The sequence below is a fragment of the Andrographis paniculata genome, unplaced genomic scaffold (assembly GCF_009805555.1).
Source record: "Andrographis paniculata isolate CXL003 unplaced genomic scaffold, ASM980555v1 Contig15END, whole genome shotgun sequence".
Lineage (NCBI taxonomy): Eukaryota > Viridiplantae > Streptophyta > Magnoliopsida > Lamiales > Acanthaceae > Andrographis > Andrographis paniculata.
In genome coordinates this window covers 1,761,440-1,781,083 of record NW_026137435.1, presented here as the reverse complement: position 1 = coordinate 1,781,083, position 19,644 = coordinate 1,761,440, and the positions used below count along the sequence as shown (strand labels likewise).

General features: G+C 33.8%; 2 protein-coding genes across 5 annotated transcripts; both read right to left on the bottom strand.

Annotated features, from left to right (window-relative positions):
• Positions 1-766: 766 nt before the first annotated feature.
• LOC127261931 (phosphatidate cytidylyltransferase 4, chloroplastic-like) lies at positions 767-16,729 on the bottom strand. 4 transcript variants are annotated; one of them, XM_051290387.1, is made up of 9 exons: positions 16,619-16,729; positions 14,164-14,602; positions 12,680-12,981; positions 11,254-11,441; positions 5,008-5,132; positions 4,017-4,150; positions 3,733-3,848; positions 3,135-3,241; positions 767-1,238 (listed from the first exon to the last, which is right to left on the bottom strand). In XM_051290387.1, the coding sequence occupies exons 1-8, from the start codon at positions 16,621-16,623 to the stop codon at positions 3,150-3,152; spliced, it is 1,401 nt and encodes a 466-aa protein (XP_051146344.1). In that variant the 5' UTR covers positions 16,624-16,729; the 3' UTR covers positions 767-1,238; positions 3,135-3,149. The 4 variants fall into 4 exon arrangements, with proteins under 4 accessions (XP_051146344.1, XP_051146340.1, XP_051146335.1 ...); XM_051290383.1 differs by having other exon boundaries at positions 767-1,224; XM_051290378.1 differs by lacking the exon at positions 767-1,238 and having other exon boundaries at positions 2,902-3,241.
• LOC127261959 (vesicle-associated protein 1-1-like) lies at positions 16,695-19,605 on the bottom strand. Its single transcript, XM_051290406.1, has 8 exons — positions 19,422-19,605; positions 19,147-19,217; positions 18,966-19,047; positions 18,658-18,773; positions 18,190-18,357; positions 18,033-18,074; positions 16,950-17,027; positions 16,695-16,838 (listed from the first exon to the last, which is right to left on the bottom strand). Exons 1-8 carry the CDS (start codon positions 19,471-19,473, stop codon positions 16,779-16,781), a joined length of 669 nt encoding a protein of 222 aa, XP_051146363.1. The 5' UTR covers positions 19,474-19,605; the 3' UTR covers positions 16,695-16,778.
• Positions 19,606-19,644: the final 39 nt, after the last annotated feature.

Genomic DNA, 19,644 nt, shown 5'->3' with positions numbered 1-19,644 from the left:
CAACCAATATGACCCTTAAAATCTAATTAAAAGTATTTTAATCTTTACAAACTTGCACAATATCTGATAGTATTATTTGTAATCAACATAAACAAAGTAAATGTAAAAAAAGTTAATGGAAAAAGGGAGTATATTACAAAGAAAGGATGAATCGGTAACACAAACTTATTAATATAGAAGCTCAAAGAACTAGTCTAGCTTTCCGTATTCAAGATGAGATCATTTCTTGAAAGCTATCATAGTTATGTTCATGCATATACCTTATGCCATATGTTAATATTATCATTTTTTGTACTAAAAAAAAACACAAAGTGAAATGATATATACGTATACATATATACATATACACATATATACACACATTAACATATAAAACACAAATATTGATAACCATTGCCTGCCAATAGAAAAGGAGATAAAAAAAGAAACACAAGAGCATCCAAGGCGAAAGGGGCAATAAAAAGATAGAAAAGTAACAAAAAAGGTAAAGTAAGAAAAGTGTGGTGTGGTATGCATAAATGTGCGAGGTGTTTATGACAGTTACATGTGTGTGTTCTTGTCAAAAACAAAAGTATGGTTTTCATCAAGCAAAGCCCTTTAATCAAAATCAAATCCTAAGCACATAAATGTTTTTTTTCTTTTTACCTATGTCTGCTTTCAAACAACGCATTCTCTCCTTCCCACATATATACATTTGTTTGTTTTATATGCCAAAACACAAAAGTAAGCACTCATGCTTGTCCAAAAGCCAATTGTAGTAGGGCCCTTAATAGTAACACAACTATGGTCTTTTTTTTTTTTTTTCTACCTCAAAGCTAAAAACTTTCTTGCAAATTCCAGAATTCCTTTGTATGAATATGTGATGGGGTTAGCTTCCATTTGCAAGGTGGTGCTACCTCCCTTTTCTATCTAAAACAACTTTCTTTCCTTACATCTTACACACACACACTCATATGTGTTGTATATTAGTAGTCATGTCCCAATGCATCCTACCCAGGCCCAACCCCACCTAGGCAACATGTGACAACAACTTCATATAAGTGGTTCAAAGACTCAATTCCCTAATCAAATAGAAAGTTAAAAACAATTAGATGACCTCAACCTGGTGGACTTTGTTCCCATTCTTGAACTAGATAATTTCTTTCTGAAGCAGATTTTCTTCTGAGCCTTTTTATGCATAAACATGTCACCAGTGGACTTTGTACTCAGCCAAGTCAAATTGGCCTACATATTGGAACCTTGCATTAACATGACATTTGTTTTCATTTTAATCATAGCACATAACACATAACTTGTTAGAGAATAGAAAGGAGTGGATCAATATCCAATTACTAGTTGTCTACCTGTCTCTCAAAATATCTCTTGCCAGTTGAAAACATATGGATTTTTTTTTAAAAAGATATATTTCTATCATTAAATATATTATTCTCATTGTTTTGGAGTTTCAACATTAACGAAACAATAGTCACTTGGACCACGTCTCCATATGTTTCTTTTCGGTTTCTATGGACTTTTTTTACTTTTTATAGTCCAAGTTCTCCGAAAAAAAAAAATATCGCATGAAATATTATTTAAATAAAAACAAACTCAAATCTTCAAACTCAATTCAAGCCTAGTTGTAAAATGCACAATCCAATTGATGCATAGGCCATAGAATAATATTCTTAAATGAACTATTCTAAATAATAACAATGGAAAATCATCACATCAAACACCAATAATCCATAATATAGAATGGGCTTGTTCTTTTGTGCTTCCAAATACAATCTTTTTACCGTCCAATCTTTTATTTTCCCTAAAAAAATCACATCTAATACTAATTTTTCATACAAAATATCATATTAAACAATTAATCTTGCATAAAAAACATCAAAACCAAAAATACAATAAAACAAATGACTACAGACAAAACTACAAATCTAGAATTGCAGACATGTATGAGTGCCTAGCATGCACATAGAAGAGGGTGAGACACAAAATATATGTAAAAGAATGGGTTTTTCCAAACCCTCCACTGGGGCTGTCTTGTCTATTGATTCCTTTAAGAAAAAAGGATTAAAATCTTGATATCCTGAGGTCATTTCACTGAGTTTCCAATTATAACTAATAGACAATGTCTTCAGATGTAGAACATGAATGCCTATAGTCTACATGGGACATAGCATAAAAGCTGAGAAGCACAATAATTGGTGGCTCTAGCCAATGCTTGAGTCAACATTTTTGCCTGATGTGGCAACCTTTTTCGCCTTAGGGTAGACTTGGTTTGCATGGTTTTGGCAATGTACCACTGTTCAAGTGTCTATTATGTTGAATATTACAGGTGAAGGATTAATCAAGATCTCTAATCTAAAGTACACCATGTACTAAAAATATAAATATATCAAAGTACATAAAGTACCTGTGACACTCCGGCCTGCAAGTCACGCAAAGCCGAAGGTATCGGTATTGGCCCACAGGTCAACACGAGTTCTCTTCTATCCTCACTCACGCGCACCCTCCCAAGGTCACTCATCCTCAAATTACTCTAAAACAAACATACTTAAATGTGAATTCTTTTAATAGGACACCCGTAAAAGAATATATACATTGTTGACATGAGTACTCTATCCAATCTATTTAATTACTATTCAATCTCGGATGACCTGGCAGTTGGCACAAGCTCACCCACAAGAGTTGTCCTAGCACCGGCTCAACTTTGGAGGTATTACAATACCGGTCCAATAATTGAGATTCAGTTCTATATATAGTTGCTCCAACTGGGCCTTCTATATTCATTTGAACCCACTATTTTATTGATCAACTATCGTGCTTACTAAATGAAAAAAGGTTTTGTGCTTACTAAATGAAGGTACAAATTCAGCTATTGTGGCACATAACTAAATACTCCTATGGGACAGTATAACAAGGCAAACCTTTCCATGATCCTTGTGAAACTAACACAGCAATGTGATTGAACAAAGATTGATAAAGGCAAGGAAAATCCTAATAGAACTGAAATGAATTCTCAGTTTTCTTTATGCTGCTCAAAATATCCCAGCCCACTGATCAATAATTCTCTTTTAAAGTAGCTAGTAGCTACCAGGCACAAGCTAAGGTAAAAAGAGAAAAAAAGGAGGGAACATTCTCAAACTTACACTGCATGACCTTCATCAAACTCCATAAAGTGGTAGAAATATTCTCACAAAAGAGTATGCCAGTGCTCCTGTAAAGACATAGCTATCAACCCTATCCAGTAAGCCTCCTGGTTAGAAAAAGTCTTTGTTAAATAATGAAGCTTGACAAAGTAGAAAATTTGATTACAAACATATCAGAGCCCCATCTGAAACCGAATTGAATGCAGCCTAATATGATTTTTCTATTGCAATGAGTTGATGCTAGAGTACAGGTATGCACCTTGCTCACTTACTTGAGCTTAATATGAGAGTCACTTAAGCCACCTATTACAGTAGAAGTAGGAAATGGGGCATTTTTAGGATGCTGATGCAAATTTTAAGTGTGGGATATAAATTATATAATTGAAAAGGAGGGGTTGCAAGATAACCCCTGGTAATGATGTGATAAGTGAGTTTTCCATCCAACTTAATAAGGGATAGGAACCACGATAATTTAAAGATTTGTTGCAAAATACATTGCAGCAAATGATAACTGAATGAAAGCAGCTAGTTATCCAAGTTACAACACAATGTGAAACTACCAGTCAACAAATTAAACAGTCCATAGACTCGGCCCTACCATGTCCAGGTATCAGTGATCCTGAATCCTTCACGCCAGCATCACGCTTAATCAGGGACTCTGTGAGGTCTCCAAAAATAGACCCGATGAAATTCAAAAAGCCAAAAGCTACAGCACTGAACAGTATTCAAAGCACAGCATTATGAACATAGAAGCTTTAAATTTTAAATTTTCATATTTAGCAAGATGAAATGTACTACAACAGGGATGAAACAGGACTCAAAAACAGCCAATAGAAACAAAAATGAGAATGGCACGTTATATTATAGAGATTAAACAGGCACCTTAGGACAGAAGAAGGCCAGCACAAGATCTTGGCCAATAAGACGGAGGTTGCTATACAACCACTTAGCCCAGCCAGAGTTCCCTCCCATGTCTTTTTTGGACTAATTGCAGTTAGTTGTGTCCGACCAAAAGCCTGCATAAAATTCTGTCAAACCATATCCTGGCATCACGGTTGTCGTGTATTGATTAAGACCAAAAAATTAAATAAACAAAGATGAAAACTAAATTTTTAGTTTCATTTTACAGTCAACTATATAGAAAAAAGTTCAAGCAAAATTAGCACACCCAAAAATAATGTTAAGGCCCTTCACTCACATTAGAACACATAACAGTGGACTAAACCGAAAAGCTATTATGCATTTGTTAAAATTAAATCTTGTCCTATTGAAAGGGAAGATAAGAGTTCCCTATTCATGAGCATAACAGTAAACTAGTAAATTAAATCACATCCTGAACCTGCTATACTTCTAAAATATAATACAGGCAACATGAGACTATAATAAATTACAAGGATAATAAATATTATAAAGTATCCATTTGAATAATATATATGTGAAGAATTCCTGAAGTTAAACCTGAATAAGACAGGATCCAACCCGATAAGGTTGCTATCATGTTAGAAATAAATCGTTATGTATATTCATTGAAATTATAAAAGAATACAAACAAAATAAACTTCATTCATAAAGCATATATCTGATTGTTAACTAATAAATAACCAAATCATAATTCTAATATAAATAAGAAACACCGACAAATATATAAATATAAAAAATAAAGAATATTGCATACTAAATACTAAAGTATCATAAAAGATAAAAGTAAATAAGAGAAGCAGAGAGACCAGCAGTTGTTAAAAATATATCCTTCCGCTCTTTACAGAACTAAAAACTCATTGTAGGGCTATCTCACAAGATTAAGTGCATGTTCAAACATCAGTCTGACTGATCTGTTTGCATAAAACAGAATGCTTTCAAAATCAATACATGCCTTTCCAACAAAAAAGGCAAATGAATCTGCTGCAATAATGCTGCTAATCGAAATCAGGGTAGAAACCAGGCCTACAGTCCATACAGATTGTCCACCAAGAAGAAGTGGCCAAGATGCTACAAATCCTGCAAAACGTTAACATCTTTAAACGTTTATGTTGTACACTCATACTACCAGCATAATCTTGAAAGCTTTCAAGGATCCCACAGTTCATTACATGAGTTTATACACTCTAACATGACATTAAAATAGCAAATTATGGAAGGGTGAATAACTTTCAAATGCATTGCCTAAGACTCTACTTCGAAGTAAATCACAACGTTATTTGACAGACTTCATGAAATAATTTTCAAGATATGGCATGAACATGATAGTTCTAGTACCTTGTTAATTCTACTTCTTCACTTGAAATCGTGTTAACTAACTTCATGAGATATTTCAAGACAAGAAATGGACTTATTTAGTTTCGATGCATTACAGAAAGCCATTAAAACAGCAGTAAGTCCTGTCCACCTGAGCTTTGAATTTCAACTTGAAGAAAAATAAGTGTATTTGTTTTGTTTGTATTTCACTACCCTTTCCGCACCATGCAATCTACAATTAATTATTTTCCCCCACACAAAAACAATCATTTTCCAAACTTAAAACTCTAAACAAAACATCAAATCCAAAATGCATTTTCCCCTAAAGAATTTCAGATCCAGAAAATCATAAAACGCATATCCTGAACTTCCAGCATCATGAATGTTACTCCTCACAGTTGGAAAATTGTTGCTATTACAAAAATATGAAATATGTAATTTTGCATCCAATTGGCAGCCAAAACTCTACAGGTCAACATGTTTATCTATTTATATTATGAAATGGGTTGTGCACCTTGGTGCATCAATATATGCTATTTCATTAATTCCTTCATTTTCTTATTTTGTAAAAACTAGAATTTATCAAATGCATAAATCAGGCACTTAAGGATTCTTCATCATCACATCAAAGCCTAGTTGGATAAGATCAATCCTACAGACCCAAAAAGGAATACTGCACAAACCTCAACAATGTCTATAGGAATATTTTGTCCTCAAATTGATCAAAGTCCTATACTACCACAATATCCAGCTTCTTTCACTAATTATGCGTGTTTCATTTTTCTTCCCCCTTTTTTCTCTGCAATGCAGTTCCATATGCTGTACTTTACCATCACAATTACTCAACAGTACATGACATGGTAAAGAACAATTCCCTTCTTGTACAATGATAAATCCAAATAATAGTATATTTACTACTTGATAGAACTGTGTATTTTTTGAATTTTTATATGAAAACCATCACAATATGATCCAAAGCCCGCTTCTGGAGATTATTGATATTTTTAGTTTTTTTTAAGCGATATTTTGGCTCAGAAATGTCCAAGTATGGAAAATCAGCGAGGGTGTAGCCAGCTATGGCAGGCGACGCTTTTTCCACTTGTGCCTGAGCCAGTCTAATCAAACATCCACCGCTGATGAGCGAGATCCGGAAATTCCCATATTTACCTAAGTGTTATATCTCAGCGGTCAGCCATTCAGTTACCGGCCAGCGACAATAGCATCGCTTAAGTTGTGCCGATGCCTTCCAGCTAAGCCAAATCTAACGAGGCAAACGAGGAAGATCTGTGCCCCAGCTATATCAGTCCAGCAAGCGAGCAAGCGAACTGAGAGTAGGAAACCACTTAACTGTCTAACAGCCCAACGATTGCAATAGCCGTTCAACCGCTCCTAACTGTTGCTATGTAACCACTCAACTGCTACCAACTGCAGATCCAGATAATCTATAAATAGGGCCAGATTTTATTTGTATAAAACACATTACATCAAAGTGTTTACTTGCTTTCACACTATTTAATTTTCGAGAACTTCAATCCTGTAAGGGATTTCTCTTAGTTAAAGGAGGTTGGGGGAGTGGAGATCTTTCTTCTTCCCAGACCACCCATTTTCAGTTGCTTTCATAAGCAGATTTATTGCTTTGTTATTGCTTTATAATGTGGATTCACAGTTTTCGTAGCAGATAAATGAACATCAAGATTTCTTCATTTGCAATTTCATTCCCAATTTCAAGTTTATATTTGATTATTTAAGTTTGAAATCTTCACATGTTGGGGAAAGTTCTTCAAAAGAATTGATTATCAAAGTCTAATTTCGCATCGTATTCATTAACAGATTTTAGGTAGTTTATGGTAGTAAGTATGCGAGAGCCTTGTCGGCCTGCTCACTTACCGATAAGAATTCAATTTTGATTAAAAATAAGTATCATAAGGGTAAAGCCACTAATGAAACAGATTTTGGAATGATTAATTGGACATAGACACTTGTCAATTGGATCTCTGAAATGTCCAGTGACAACAATTTTTTTTGCTTATAATGTTATGACACTGGATGTCATTAAAGTTTTGTTGCAGCATGTCAAGAATTTGATTTAAATGAACAAGTATGATCACTTGCATTTCTTCTGTCATTTCGTATTATACATATATGTTTAGCTGATTCACTTTCATCATCCGTTCATTTCATCCATAAGAATCTAACCATCAAGGAATGCACAGATCACACAAATATCTATGTACACTCTATCCGCAGATTTAATACCGGTCACATATTCACTATCACTATCAGCCGCCGCTTGTCAATCATCACTTATATATACATCTACCGCTCCACTCACATGCACATTCAGAGCACCCACCGGTCGCAGGCCGTCACTCCGCTCGCTACCGTTGCCAATTTATCTTTACTGTTTTATTTACTTTTTTGTATTTTACAGTTTTCATGTCGCTGGAGAGCAAGTCAAATTACCACTTTCCGCAAACTCAATAAGTATTTCTTGATTTAATTTCACGATTTAAAATTCATGTATTCGACCTAAAAACTCACCAATTAAAGAGTATAAAATCAATTATGATATAATATTTTAGGGCCTACAACAACATAATTTTATAAATTCTATATCTAATCATTTGCTATAAGTCAAGATCCAATCCAATTTTAATTCATCTAAAATCCCTAATATTACCGAAAACAAGCAAATCATTATCATACAACCCAATGTCCAAAACTACAGAGTTCAAATTCATCCTCACAAACTCAAGGAACATAATTGACAACCGAGAAAAAGAAAAATCGAAAATGTATGAAGTTAAGATTAAAGAGAAAGTGGAGTCTCTTCCGATGCTTGTTATTGACAACGGAGATGGGTTTACGCCTGCTGTTGGCGGGTTTATATTTTATTTACTTGTTTATATTAATATATTATATTTTGAGTTGAGTTTGCCCTTTAGTTATTGGATGGACTTAATTTATTTTTAGTATGTATGGTTTCGGTAATAGTTTTTAAAGAGTAATTAGAGTTGGAGACTATCATTTTCAAATTTTGAAAATAAAGTAGCCGTCACGTTTGGGCAAATGATTGGTGCCGTGTGATTGTTCTTGGGCAAACAATTGATATCGTTTGATTTTTTTCTCTTTTGTTTCATTTCTATCAATTGGTCCGACCTGCTAGATTCTAATCTCGTCATCATGACAACAACACGATCAACAATAAAGCTAGAGCTACTGAACAAACTTGAGGCTGATCAAACTGAGATAAAGGAGAACATGAAAGCGATTAACATAATCATGGAGACTTTTACTGAATTCCCAAAAGTGATTTTGAAACTCTTTAGATCGCAACAATTGGCAACAAGCCACTATGCAAAGGATAGCGTAACGGCAGAGGGTGGCACACTGCCGCCCCCAACAACCGGGCCACTGCAACCAACACCGCCACCCCCGGCCACTATGCAACTGCAGCCAGCGATTGACTCTCGATCGCAGACGGGCTCTATACAACTTCCATCCTTTAATGGTTCAGATTCGATAGGATGATTGGCCAAGCCAACCAACAGTTTGAAATTCATAATATCAGTCCAGAGATGAAGGTTCTTGTAGCACTGATGGCCATGGAAAAAGTTGCATTGTACTGGTCAACCTAGTTATGCTCTCGCAAACCGGGGCTGACATGGAAAGAATTTTTGCAAACATTGGTGCCGAAATTTGATACAAGTTTCAAGGAAAATCCTTCGATTGACAGACATTATACAAGAGGGATCGGTGGATGGCTGAATACGTAACTTTATTTTTTCAATTGGCTAGCCAAGTTTCGGGTTTGAGCACTATTTGAGCCACTTTATAAAATGTCTAAAAGACTCGATTTGAAGTTCTCTCAGCCTTCTTCGGCCTAGATGAGACGGCCATGAAGTTGTCTAGAGACATTGAGATAATCTTCAGGTGCAAGTTGACAAATATCCATATCTAAATTTGAGCAGCCCGACACCGCACGCAAGCGCTATTGCCCGACCAACAACATGATTAGGGTTTCAACAATAGGAGCCAACCATAACGGATCTATTAGAAAACCTTCCAGTCATCCTTCTGTGGCTCAATTGAAGGCAACTAGTCAGTTAGCAGTCCGAAATCGATTTATCCGATTCTCACCCCAAGAATGTGCTACATTGCAAGCAAAATTACTGTGTTTTCGTTGCAAGAAACCATACACCCCAAAACATGAATGCCTTCTCAAACAATTGTAAGTCATGATAGCTGAAGAAGCCGAAGAGATCTTAGATCTTCAATAGTTTGAATTATATGTACCTACAAGGCATGAAGATTGGATGTGAGAGCAAGCAGATGCATCGACAGAAGACCAACGGACTAAGTGGTTGCATGGAGTTATGGAAGGAAGGTAATAATATTGATCGATCGTGGCGCTAGTCACAATCTTATATCTTCTTTCTTAGTATCCACTCTACGATTATCACCCCATGGTACAAAAAGATTTGTAGTTCGGTTAAGGGATGGACGAAGATGGGAATCAAAAGAATTATGCCAAGATGTTACAGTTTCATTACAGGGCTGTAAGGTTCAACCAATTGTTTTGTATTTCCCTTCGAGTGTGGTGATATTATTTTCGGTATAGCTTGGCTAGCCACGTTGGGTGATGTTCAAACAAATTGGGAAGCTCTTACTATGTCTTTTGAGTGGAACCGTGGCCAAGTAGTGTTGACGGGTGACAACCTTAGCCTAAAAGACATTGGATCAAGTCCTTGAAGGAGAAAAAACAAAGAAAGATCAAAGCTCATTCCAATTCTCATACTTCGAACTTGGGGACAAGGTCGATTCAAAGAGAGGTGAAATTGATAGAAAACAAAATTGAAAAGTGCATGAAATTATGATTAAAGAGAAAGTGGAGCCTCAGCCGATGCTTGTGTATTGACGACAGGGATGGGCTTAAGGCTGATGTTCGCGGATTTAGATATTATTTATTTGTTTTTCTATTAATATATTATTTTTTGAATTGGGCTTGCCCTTTAGTTATTTGGTGGACTTGTTCTATTTTTAGTAAGTAGAGTGTAGGTTAGTATTTAAGAAGTAATTAGGTTGGAGACTATCAATCTCGAATTTTGGAAATAAAATAGCCATCGGGATTTGGAAAAATGGTTGGTATTGTTTCATTGTTCTTGGGTAAACGATTGATTACGTTTGATTGTTTTTATACTTTATTTTGTTTCTATCGACAACAGTAGCAAACAAACATTTATGAGAATAAAAGTTATTTCCGAAAAACTTTTTGGGTGTGTTTAGATATGTTATGGAAGTATTTTAGATTTTTTATTGTTTTGTGAATAGTAAAAAGTCGAAAAAAATAAATAAATATTTGACTTAGATATAAATAGGCGTTGGATGTGATGTTTTGGATAAAAAATATATTCCAATCCATTTTAAATGAAAAATAGGCTTGGATACGATGTTTTCAAGATAAATTTTTTGTGAAGAATGGAAAAAAAAAGTTTAGAAAACATAAGTAAACAAAACCTTTCTTTTTGAAAACTAGTAAGAGTGACGCATAGATATCATAACAAACTGGTCAGGAAATCAGGATCCTGTACCAAAATCAGGCCGGTGTGTTTACTTGTGCGATTTCGGTTTTGGTTTTACTATTCCAAATTTTTTTCTTCAAAAATATCAAATCAAATACTTATTTTTCATTTATTATATTAACTAAAATGTAATTTTACTTCAAAACATCACATCAATACATTTTAGATTACATCAAATAACTATTTCAATTCAAAATTTTACTATTCAAAACCAAAACCCAAAATCAAAATCCCACAAATAAACAAACCCTCAAGAGCACTTCTGATTCTCTAATTAAGAATACGATAATTAACTGTCTTACTGGTATTTAGGGATGGAGCTTCTAGACAGCGCAGCTTGACCCAGAAACAAGGAAGGTAGCCACAGTAGAGTAACCCAAAAATGGCACTACTAAGTTGAGTGAATCGAGGACTCTCTTGCTGCAAAAGGAGGGCCATAGTGACAAGAAAGGCTGCGGTTGTTACAGACACATCAATATTCCCCAAGTACCTAACACAAAATTGGAGATGGTCATCAGTGATAAAAATCAATCAAATGGTAAATGTGTCTTAATCAATAAGATCGTCGTCATTGACCTACTATGAAGTCCATGCAAAGTTGACTTATCCATTTTTAACAGGCTATCAATAAAGTTTCCCATAAAAAGAAGCTAATGGAAATAAAAGGCACACAATGTGTAACACGCAAGTGAAGCATAAGCAAGAGGTGCAACTAATAGCTAATGTAGTTTCTCAGCAAAAAAATTATTTGATCCTTATAGATAGCTATCTGACACAGTAGTTTTTCTTCTCTCTTTTTTGGTACCGTTCACATAAAGACTTGCACCAACCCAAAGATGGAATTTTTCCTGTAAACTTAGATGTATGTAATATGTTCAAGCAATGACAAAATTCTTCCCAGCCCACAACCAGATGGCATCGTACTCGTATGAAAGCTATGAAAGCTGTGAGACACTATGCCCTTTTTTCTATATAAACAAAAGAAGCAAGGTATCAATGAGGAAGGGTAATAAACCAATCATAAATAAAAGGATCTTTTGCACTTCAAGTATGCCACTCAGCAAGACCAAAGAGCACCTTATTGTTATATAAGGTAACGTCAGACTAGTTATGAGAACTCTTGATTCCAAATAAGTTAGAAAGATGAACATAAACCCATCAGATCAAGGAAAGCACAAGGCACAAGGCAATTCTGAGAAAAGGCAATAATCAACTTAAAATATCAATAGTCACTCAAAATCCTAGAAAAATGTTATTTTCAAACTTCAGCACTGAATGGAACATATACAGAAAGAACTAAGAAGTGACATACTTCACGCTGACACTGTTAGAATTTTCGGTCAATTGAGCTAAGATTATGGTTCCTAAAATAAGAATTTTTGGATGTGTTCTTTTGGTGTAGTATATATGTCTTGTAAGCTAACTTCATCATCCTCAGTGATAAACTAAGCATTATAATTGTTTCAATAAGACCACATTCTTTCTCACCTTTCAAACATTCAAACCTTTATCCAACGATCCAAACAAAGCTTGCAACAGCAAAAAATATAAAATCACTAAGTAAAAAGCATAATTGTTTGTGGTGGAACAAAGAAAGAGAAATATCAAACATAGTAATCACATACTCAGAGACGCAATCTCCTTGCACTTACAGAATATTCAAAAGGCAACACCTATGCAAATATTGAAGAATAGCTAGAATTGACAGAAGTTAGGCAAGACTCTTACAGTGTGAGTATAGGCATTAAAGAATAGATAACAGAACAAGCTCGTGACACATATTGGGGTGGAGGGGTCACTCCAGAAGCAATTCCGTGACTTCTTACCAGCTCAAAGTACTCCCTAGAGCCAATAAGTATTGCAGTAGCAATGGCCATAGTGAAAACCCAACTCCCAACCAACACCACCCCTAAAGCAGAGAATCCAATGCCCAGTCCAAAACTAATCCTTTTCCTCACCTGACTTGTTCTTTGTTGACGTTGCGAATCTAAATTGGCCTCCTCGGATGATTGGCTGTCTCTTTTACCTTCCTATAGCATATCCATGATAAGAACCGGATAACATCCTCCAGAATTTTACATCAATAGAACAGTGAAACTAAGCATAACATATTCCCAACACCCGAGTCATGCAAAGTGTGAAAATATGAATTCATTTCTCTCCAGTTCGACACATGCTTTAGTCGTATCATTAGCATGAATCACTTTGTGCATTTCTCTACCGTGCAAATGTTAATAATTTGTTGACATCTTATGTGTCCTCAAACATCATCTGTTGTTTCTATCAATTGATTACTTCATTACACCTAGTACGCACATCAACCCTTCAGATGGTATAAATATATTGTACTAACAGATAAAAACTATTAATACACACATTCTGCTTCGACCGGACCTGGAATCAAGTCAACTTATTGTAATAAATCACATCTGGATATAACCAACACATTAATAGTACTCCCTCCATCTCTTTCTATATTTTTTAGTAAATTTATTCATTTTAAATATATTTAACAAATATAAATCAATCTAATTAAATTTCTAATTTTTTACACGGCCACTCAAAACCCCCTTCATCTCTGTCTCTCATCAATAAACAAATATTCTTATCTATATTTAAAACTTCTCATTTTTTATAAAATTAGTTTTAAGTTAATTATAAATAAATAAATATATTTTCTATGTTATTTATATTATATAAAATTTTATTCTCGATATTCATTTTGCATATATTTTATTGAAATATACTCCTATAAAAATTTAAAACACCAACTAATCTAAGCTACCTATAAAATACACTTCCTAACCAAAAGGTCATCCTTGGTGAACGGAGGGGAGGGAGTACAAAGGGTGTGTTTACTTGTACAATTTTGGTTTTGATTTTACTATTTCAAAAAAAAATTCTCCCCAAGAATATCAAATCAAATACCTCTTTTTTTTTTTTTTCATTTATTATATTACTCTAAAATTCAATTTTAGTGTTATATAGCATAGAAACAATTATTTCAGATCAAAATTTTACTATTCAAAACCAAAACCCAAACAAATAAACACACCAAACTAATTTTACATTTCCCTACATTTGTAGACATATTCAATTCCATGTCTAATCAAAGGCGAAACAAGGATTCACATAATGAAAAAACTCTCAATTGTAATCAAATACTAGAATTCAGAATCACCAACACTTGATGTCTGTAACAGACTGATTACCTCATTGGTTACGAGCTCAACCCGTTCCGGCTGGTTACCCCTAGCCACGGAAAAGTTCAAACGCCGGCAACGTTTCATCCAAGCACCAGCTGGAACACTAAAACACCCCCGCGCACCAATTCTAAGCACTTCCAAATTGAACCTAAATTTGTTGACATCCAGTCTATTGGCCAATTTTGGAGACGCCAGTCGACGGTGGAAGCCATAGTGAGCACGGATTGAAGAAATTCTATCGAATCCTGAAACTTGCGGAGCCATTGAGAAGCGAGAAACGCTTCGGAAAACGAGACTAGGAGAAAATCGGTGGCATGGCAGTACACGGTGGTGAAGGAAACCAACGTCGGCGGCGGGATCGCTGTAGAGCAGGCTTCTGCGGTGGCGCTGGGTAGAAATACGGAGTTCCAGATATGCTGGAGCCTGGAGGCTGGTGGTTGGTTCCCTATTATTATTAGGATTTGTTTTTAAAATTAATTTAATTCTAAATTATGAGTGCGTTTTGTAAGAGATTTCGGTGAAATTTGAATTTAAATTTGATTTTTATTTGAATTTTGAGGTGAGATTGAACTTTGATGTTTCTTTTAGGTTTAAATTTGGTTGGAATTCGAAGAATTTTGATATCTATTGATTTAATGAATAGAAATATAATAATATAAATATATTAATATGTATAATTTAATTATAAATTTATATTATATTTATATATATTTTTAAATTTTTATATATTTATATTATAAAAAAAAATTATTTTGTATAAATAAATATATATATACATCGTGTATATTTTATTAAATTATAATTATTATAACTCTTTTTCATATTTATAATTTAAAAAAACAAAAAAAAAAGAAAACGAGAAAAGGACTGGAGCAATGGGCAAACACTTCACACACACCCCCATCGTTAATACTCTTCATAACTAATAAATATATTATTGGTGTGTTTGTCTCAGGGGGTTTCGATTTTGAGTTGAGATTTGAATAGTAAAAATTTTGAATTTAAATAGTTGCATAATATGATATAAATAAGTGTTATGTGATATTTTGAATGTAAAATTGATTTTTAATATAATATAAAAAATAAAAAATAGGTGTTTAATTTGATATTTTTGGGGAAAAAAATAGGAAGAATAGTGAAAATTAAATCCAATCCTCCAAACAAACACACCCTTTATAAAATAAAAAATTCAAATATTTAAAATTCAAATAAAAATTTTAGTTAGAATAGAGTCAAATAAGCCCATAGTATTTAATTATTTTAATAATTAGATTATTCATTTATTTTTTATGATATAACTATTTTAGTAATAATATTTTAAATGAATATTACTCATTATAATTCATAAATTATAAATTTATAATTTTTTTATTAATTTAAGTTTTATGAATTGATTAGAAACAAAGCAAAATAATTAAACCTAAAATAATTTTTATATAATGTTTTAATTTAATTTTCAAATTAAAAATTGAGGTGTTTTCAAAGGCCGCGGCTACAGCGTTGAACTCAAAATTAAACATTGTGTTTAGAATCGAGTGATTTCACCTATTTATAAGAATCAACTCATTACCGGTTTACAATGTGTGTTTGTTTGGAGGATTATTTTCAAATTTTACTATTCATCAAATATTATCTTAAAAAACATCAAATTAAACGTCTATTTTTAATTTTTTTTAATTTTATATTAAAAATATTACATTAACACATATTTATATCACATAATAAAACTATTTCAATTCAAAATACTCCCTTCTTCCCATAACTAAGTATATGTTTGTTTTTTTTACGTAATTTTAAAAATATTAGTATTATACTGAAATATAGTAAGGGTGTGTTTGTTTAAAGGATTTTGGAGGATTTCCACTATTCATCCAATTTTTTTCCCCCAAAAACATCAAATCAAACACCTATTTTTCATTTTTTATATTATACTAAAAATCAATTTTACATTCAAAACATCACATCAAACCCTATTTATATCACATCATACAACTATTCAAATTCAAAATTTTTACTATTCAAATCCCAATCCAAAATCCAAACCCCCAAACAAACACACCCTAAGAATAAAATATAAATGACTAAAATAACCTTATGTATCTGTGATACATAGGTAATGACATTTGTGTAATATATTATAAATCGTAAAGGTATTTGTAATATTAAGTTACTAAAAAAATAAAATAAATATTTTATAGGATGGACTAAAATGAAAAAAAAAATGAATAGTTTGTTATGGATCGGAAGAAGTATTGATTATTCGAATTCTAATTCAAAATCCAAAACCCCAAACAAATACACCATCTAGAGGGTTCACTACTGTAAGAAATGTGTGGAGAAAAGTAAAGAGTGTATGATAATGCGTAATAAGTTAAAAAAGTAGTAGTAATAATAATAATTAAGAAATTTGTCACACAAATGAATGCAGAGCAGATTATTTTAGTTGGAAGAGACAACAAACCTCATTCAGGCATGCATAAACTCTCTGTCTCATCACCTTCTGTCAATGGCTGCTCATCATATTTTGCCCTCAAACCCCAACACACACACAAACAATCATCATATTTTTATCTCTTAAAGAGATATCCAAAGAGGATGCCTATCAACCCAACAATTACGACCTACATGTACCTTATTCCCCCGCCCCGCCGGCTTCTGTTTCCTTGACGCCTCAGCAGATCCTGTCGACTCATTCATTGTTGCAACAAGTGAGTTATCCACAATATATATATATATATAATAAAATAAATGAAAAAGGGCTTCAAGAAATTCAAAATTGGGTGACTGGTTACCAGTTCTTGCCGAAGCTTGTCATTTTGCTGAATAATCAACCGTTTCTCCTCAGTAAGCTTGGAAATCAGGGCCTTAACCTGAAAACCAATATATATATATATATATATATATAGTGTGCATTTCGAGCAATATTTACAATCAAATGTCGTCTAAAATTAGAAAATAACTTATGGGACAGCTCCCCAATGCGCATCGTTACACATTGATGAATAAAAGCACCTCAAGGAATATTGATATATTAGAGGTTAAGCTTACATCCATCTCCACAGAACAAAAAATATTATATGTATGTATTTATATAATCACTATTATTTATAAATTTCAACTTTCTATGGTTGAAAAGAAACCTTTTAGAAATCAATCTCAAATTAGCCATCCTTGATCAAACAGGTAGCAATTGAGCAATAAAATTATATGCATACAAGTTTTTACCATGTCATTTTAACCAGAACAAAATTTTACAGTAGTTCTATTGGGTACATTGCGTAAACTCATACAGCATTCGATGCATCTTCAACCCTTTCGTTGCATGTTTAAACCAACAGGTTTTAAAAGTTACTAACTTGCTATCACGAAACAACAAAACTTCCAGGCTTAATTGATCAGTCTTCTGAAATAGTAGAAACGCAATTCAGATGAAGAAATAAAACTATAGCATCAAGGTCAGCTAGTAAATCCAATTAACATTTCTAACCTACATTTTCACTGTAGTAGTTAAATTACCATCTCTATCTGCAATGACCATTAAATACATGTAAAAGCAGAATAAGAAACACTTCATCTCGCTGTTAACTACACTTAGGATTCTCGTACCAATATCAACTGGGAGCTAATTAATCACCTCATCGAAGATTGAAACCAACAAACAATCAAACCAAATCACTGGCCTTCCTACCGATTGGAGAAGAAGATCATGTAGTGAAGTTCTAAACAATTCAAAAGGTTCCAAATAACGGCATCCAATCAAAAAGTGCATAAATGATAGTGGCTAGAACTGATGTGAGTCAAATGAAAACCGCGACTCAAGGACCACAAATAGATCTCAAACATATAAACAGTCACTAATTAGTTCGAACATATACCTCTGGAGTGTTTTCCTGTGAATCCGCAAAGCCTTTTGACATCTGCAATTGCGAAAGAATAAATATATATACATAAATAAAGATAGACTTGTTAATCGATATGAATGGTGGGCAAAAACACGATATCCTCTCAGTATAACAACATCCCAATACTCACAAAGTTGAAATCAGAAGCATAGTTTGAAACACCGTTATCTGAAACTGAGGCCCTCGGTGAGGAGCCCTCCTCTGACCCCTCTCGCACCAGTGAAGGTGGTTGTTGGGGTGGAATATGTGCAACTCTCAACTTGCATTCATCAACAAAATTTCCAGAGTCTTTAGCAAACTGTAAAAGGAGACAATGCAAACATGTATCAATATTTCTGTTTGTTTGAAGAATTTTGAAAGATTTGTGCTATTCATACTCATTTCCCCTCCCCATAAAAAAAATATATCATATCGAACACCTATTTCTCATTCAACTTTACATTCAAAACATTACATCAATACTTATTTATATCACATCATACAACTATTCCAATTCAAATTTTTTAATATTCAAATCCCAACCCAAATTCCAAACCCCCAAACAAACACACCCTTCAGACCTCCCATATTAATCTGTAGAGACTATAGGATAACATACCATTTCAGCTGTAATATCCTTGACGGCATATTCAGGGCCCATGATTACACTCTGGAGTAGAAACTTGTCCCTGCACTGCATGTCTGGTGGAACTTCCTTTTGAGCTTGCATTGTAACTGAATAACCATAGTTACGGGTTCAATAATCCGAACAATAACGCTCACAACTTTCCTTCTAATTATAACATTATTCCTTCAAGAACATTCACAAATATAGAAAGGAACAATTCATATCTATTTCTCACAATTACATAAATCAAATGAGGAAAGAATATAAAACTAAATGAAGGTTTATACGACGAGACAGACCTACAACTTCACATGTAGAGTTAGGACCCACAATTTCAGTGTTTGGCCTCACACAATACTTTTTTGGATTTGTAGTCTTCACCTGAGTATTCGAATATTACATGTTCAGGTTAATGCAGTATAAACAAAAATAAGGAAAATCTAAACCTAAAACAAGAACAACAACAAAATCAAATTCTACCTTGAATGCAACATGCTTGTCGGTCTTGTTAGTCAATTGCATCGAACATGAGATCTGCTTCTTCAATTCGACTTTTGAAGAACATAAACGGTAACAACAAACATCAAATAATGAAAAATTCACAGCCAGATATAAAAGTCAGCACAATCTAATTATCGTCTTCCCTACTTCCCCAACACCACATCCTTCCACAACCAGTTATTAAGCAGCAAATTATCGCAAACAAAAACCAACAATCCAATTAAGAAAGCATAGAACAAAAGTATATAACGTACATGGGAATTGAAGCTCCAGAGGTTCGATTTTGAGGAGTTCGCCGTTACTCATTTCAAAGCGGATCGCCTACCCACCCGCCGGAGACAAACGATTTGGCCGATTTCCGGCGGCTCCCGGCGGCGGAGGAATTTCGAAATTTTTGGAAAATGTGCACACCGCATTTCACGGTACAGAAATATAAATGAATTTAAATATTACTCCGTATATAAACCAACAACTGGA

What these genes read in the sequence shown, in the direction of transcription:
- LOC127261931 (XM_051290387.1), bottom strand. An exon ending in AGCTCCATCCCTAAATACCA is followed by an intron (nt 5,133 to 11,253) that starts GTAAGACAGTTA and finishes AACGTTTTGCAG; the next exon opens with GATTTGTAGCATCTTGGCCA. An exon ending in ATCACTGATACCTGGACATG is followed by an intron (nt 3,242 to 3,732) that starts GTAGGGCCGAGT and finishes TTTTCTAACCAG; the next exon opens with GAGGCTTACTGGATAGGGTT.
- LOC127261959 (XM_051290406.1), bottom strand. Translation starts at nt 19,473, where the DNA reads ATGAGTAACGGCGAACTCCTCAAAATCGAACCTCTGGAGCTTCAATTC. An exon ending in ACAAGCATGTTGCATTCAAG is followed by an intron (nt 19,048 to 19,146) that starts GTAGAATTTGAT and finishes TCGAATACTCAG; the next exon opens with GTGAAGACTACAAATCCAAA. An exon ending in CTCTACATGTGAAGTTGTAG is followed by an intron (nt 18,774 to 18,965) that starts GTCTGTCTCGTC and finishes ATGGTTATTCAG; the next exon opens with TTACAATGCAAGCTCAAAAG.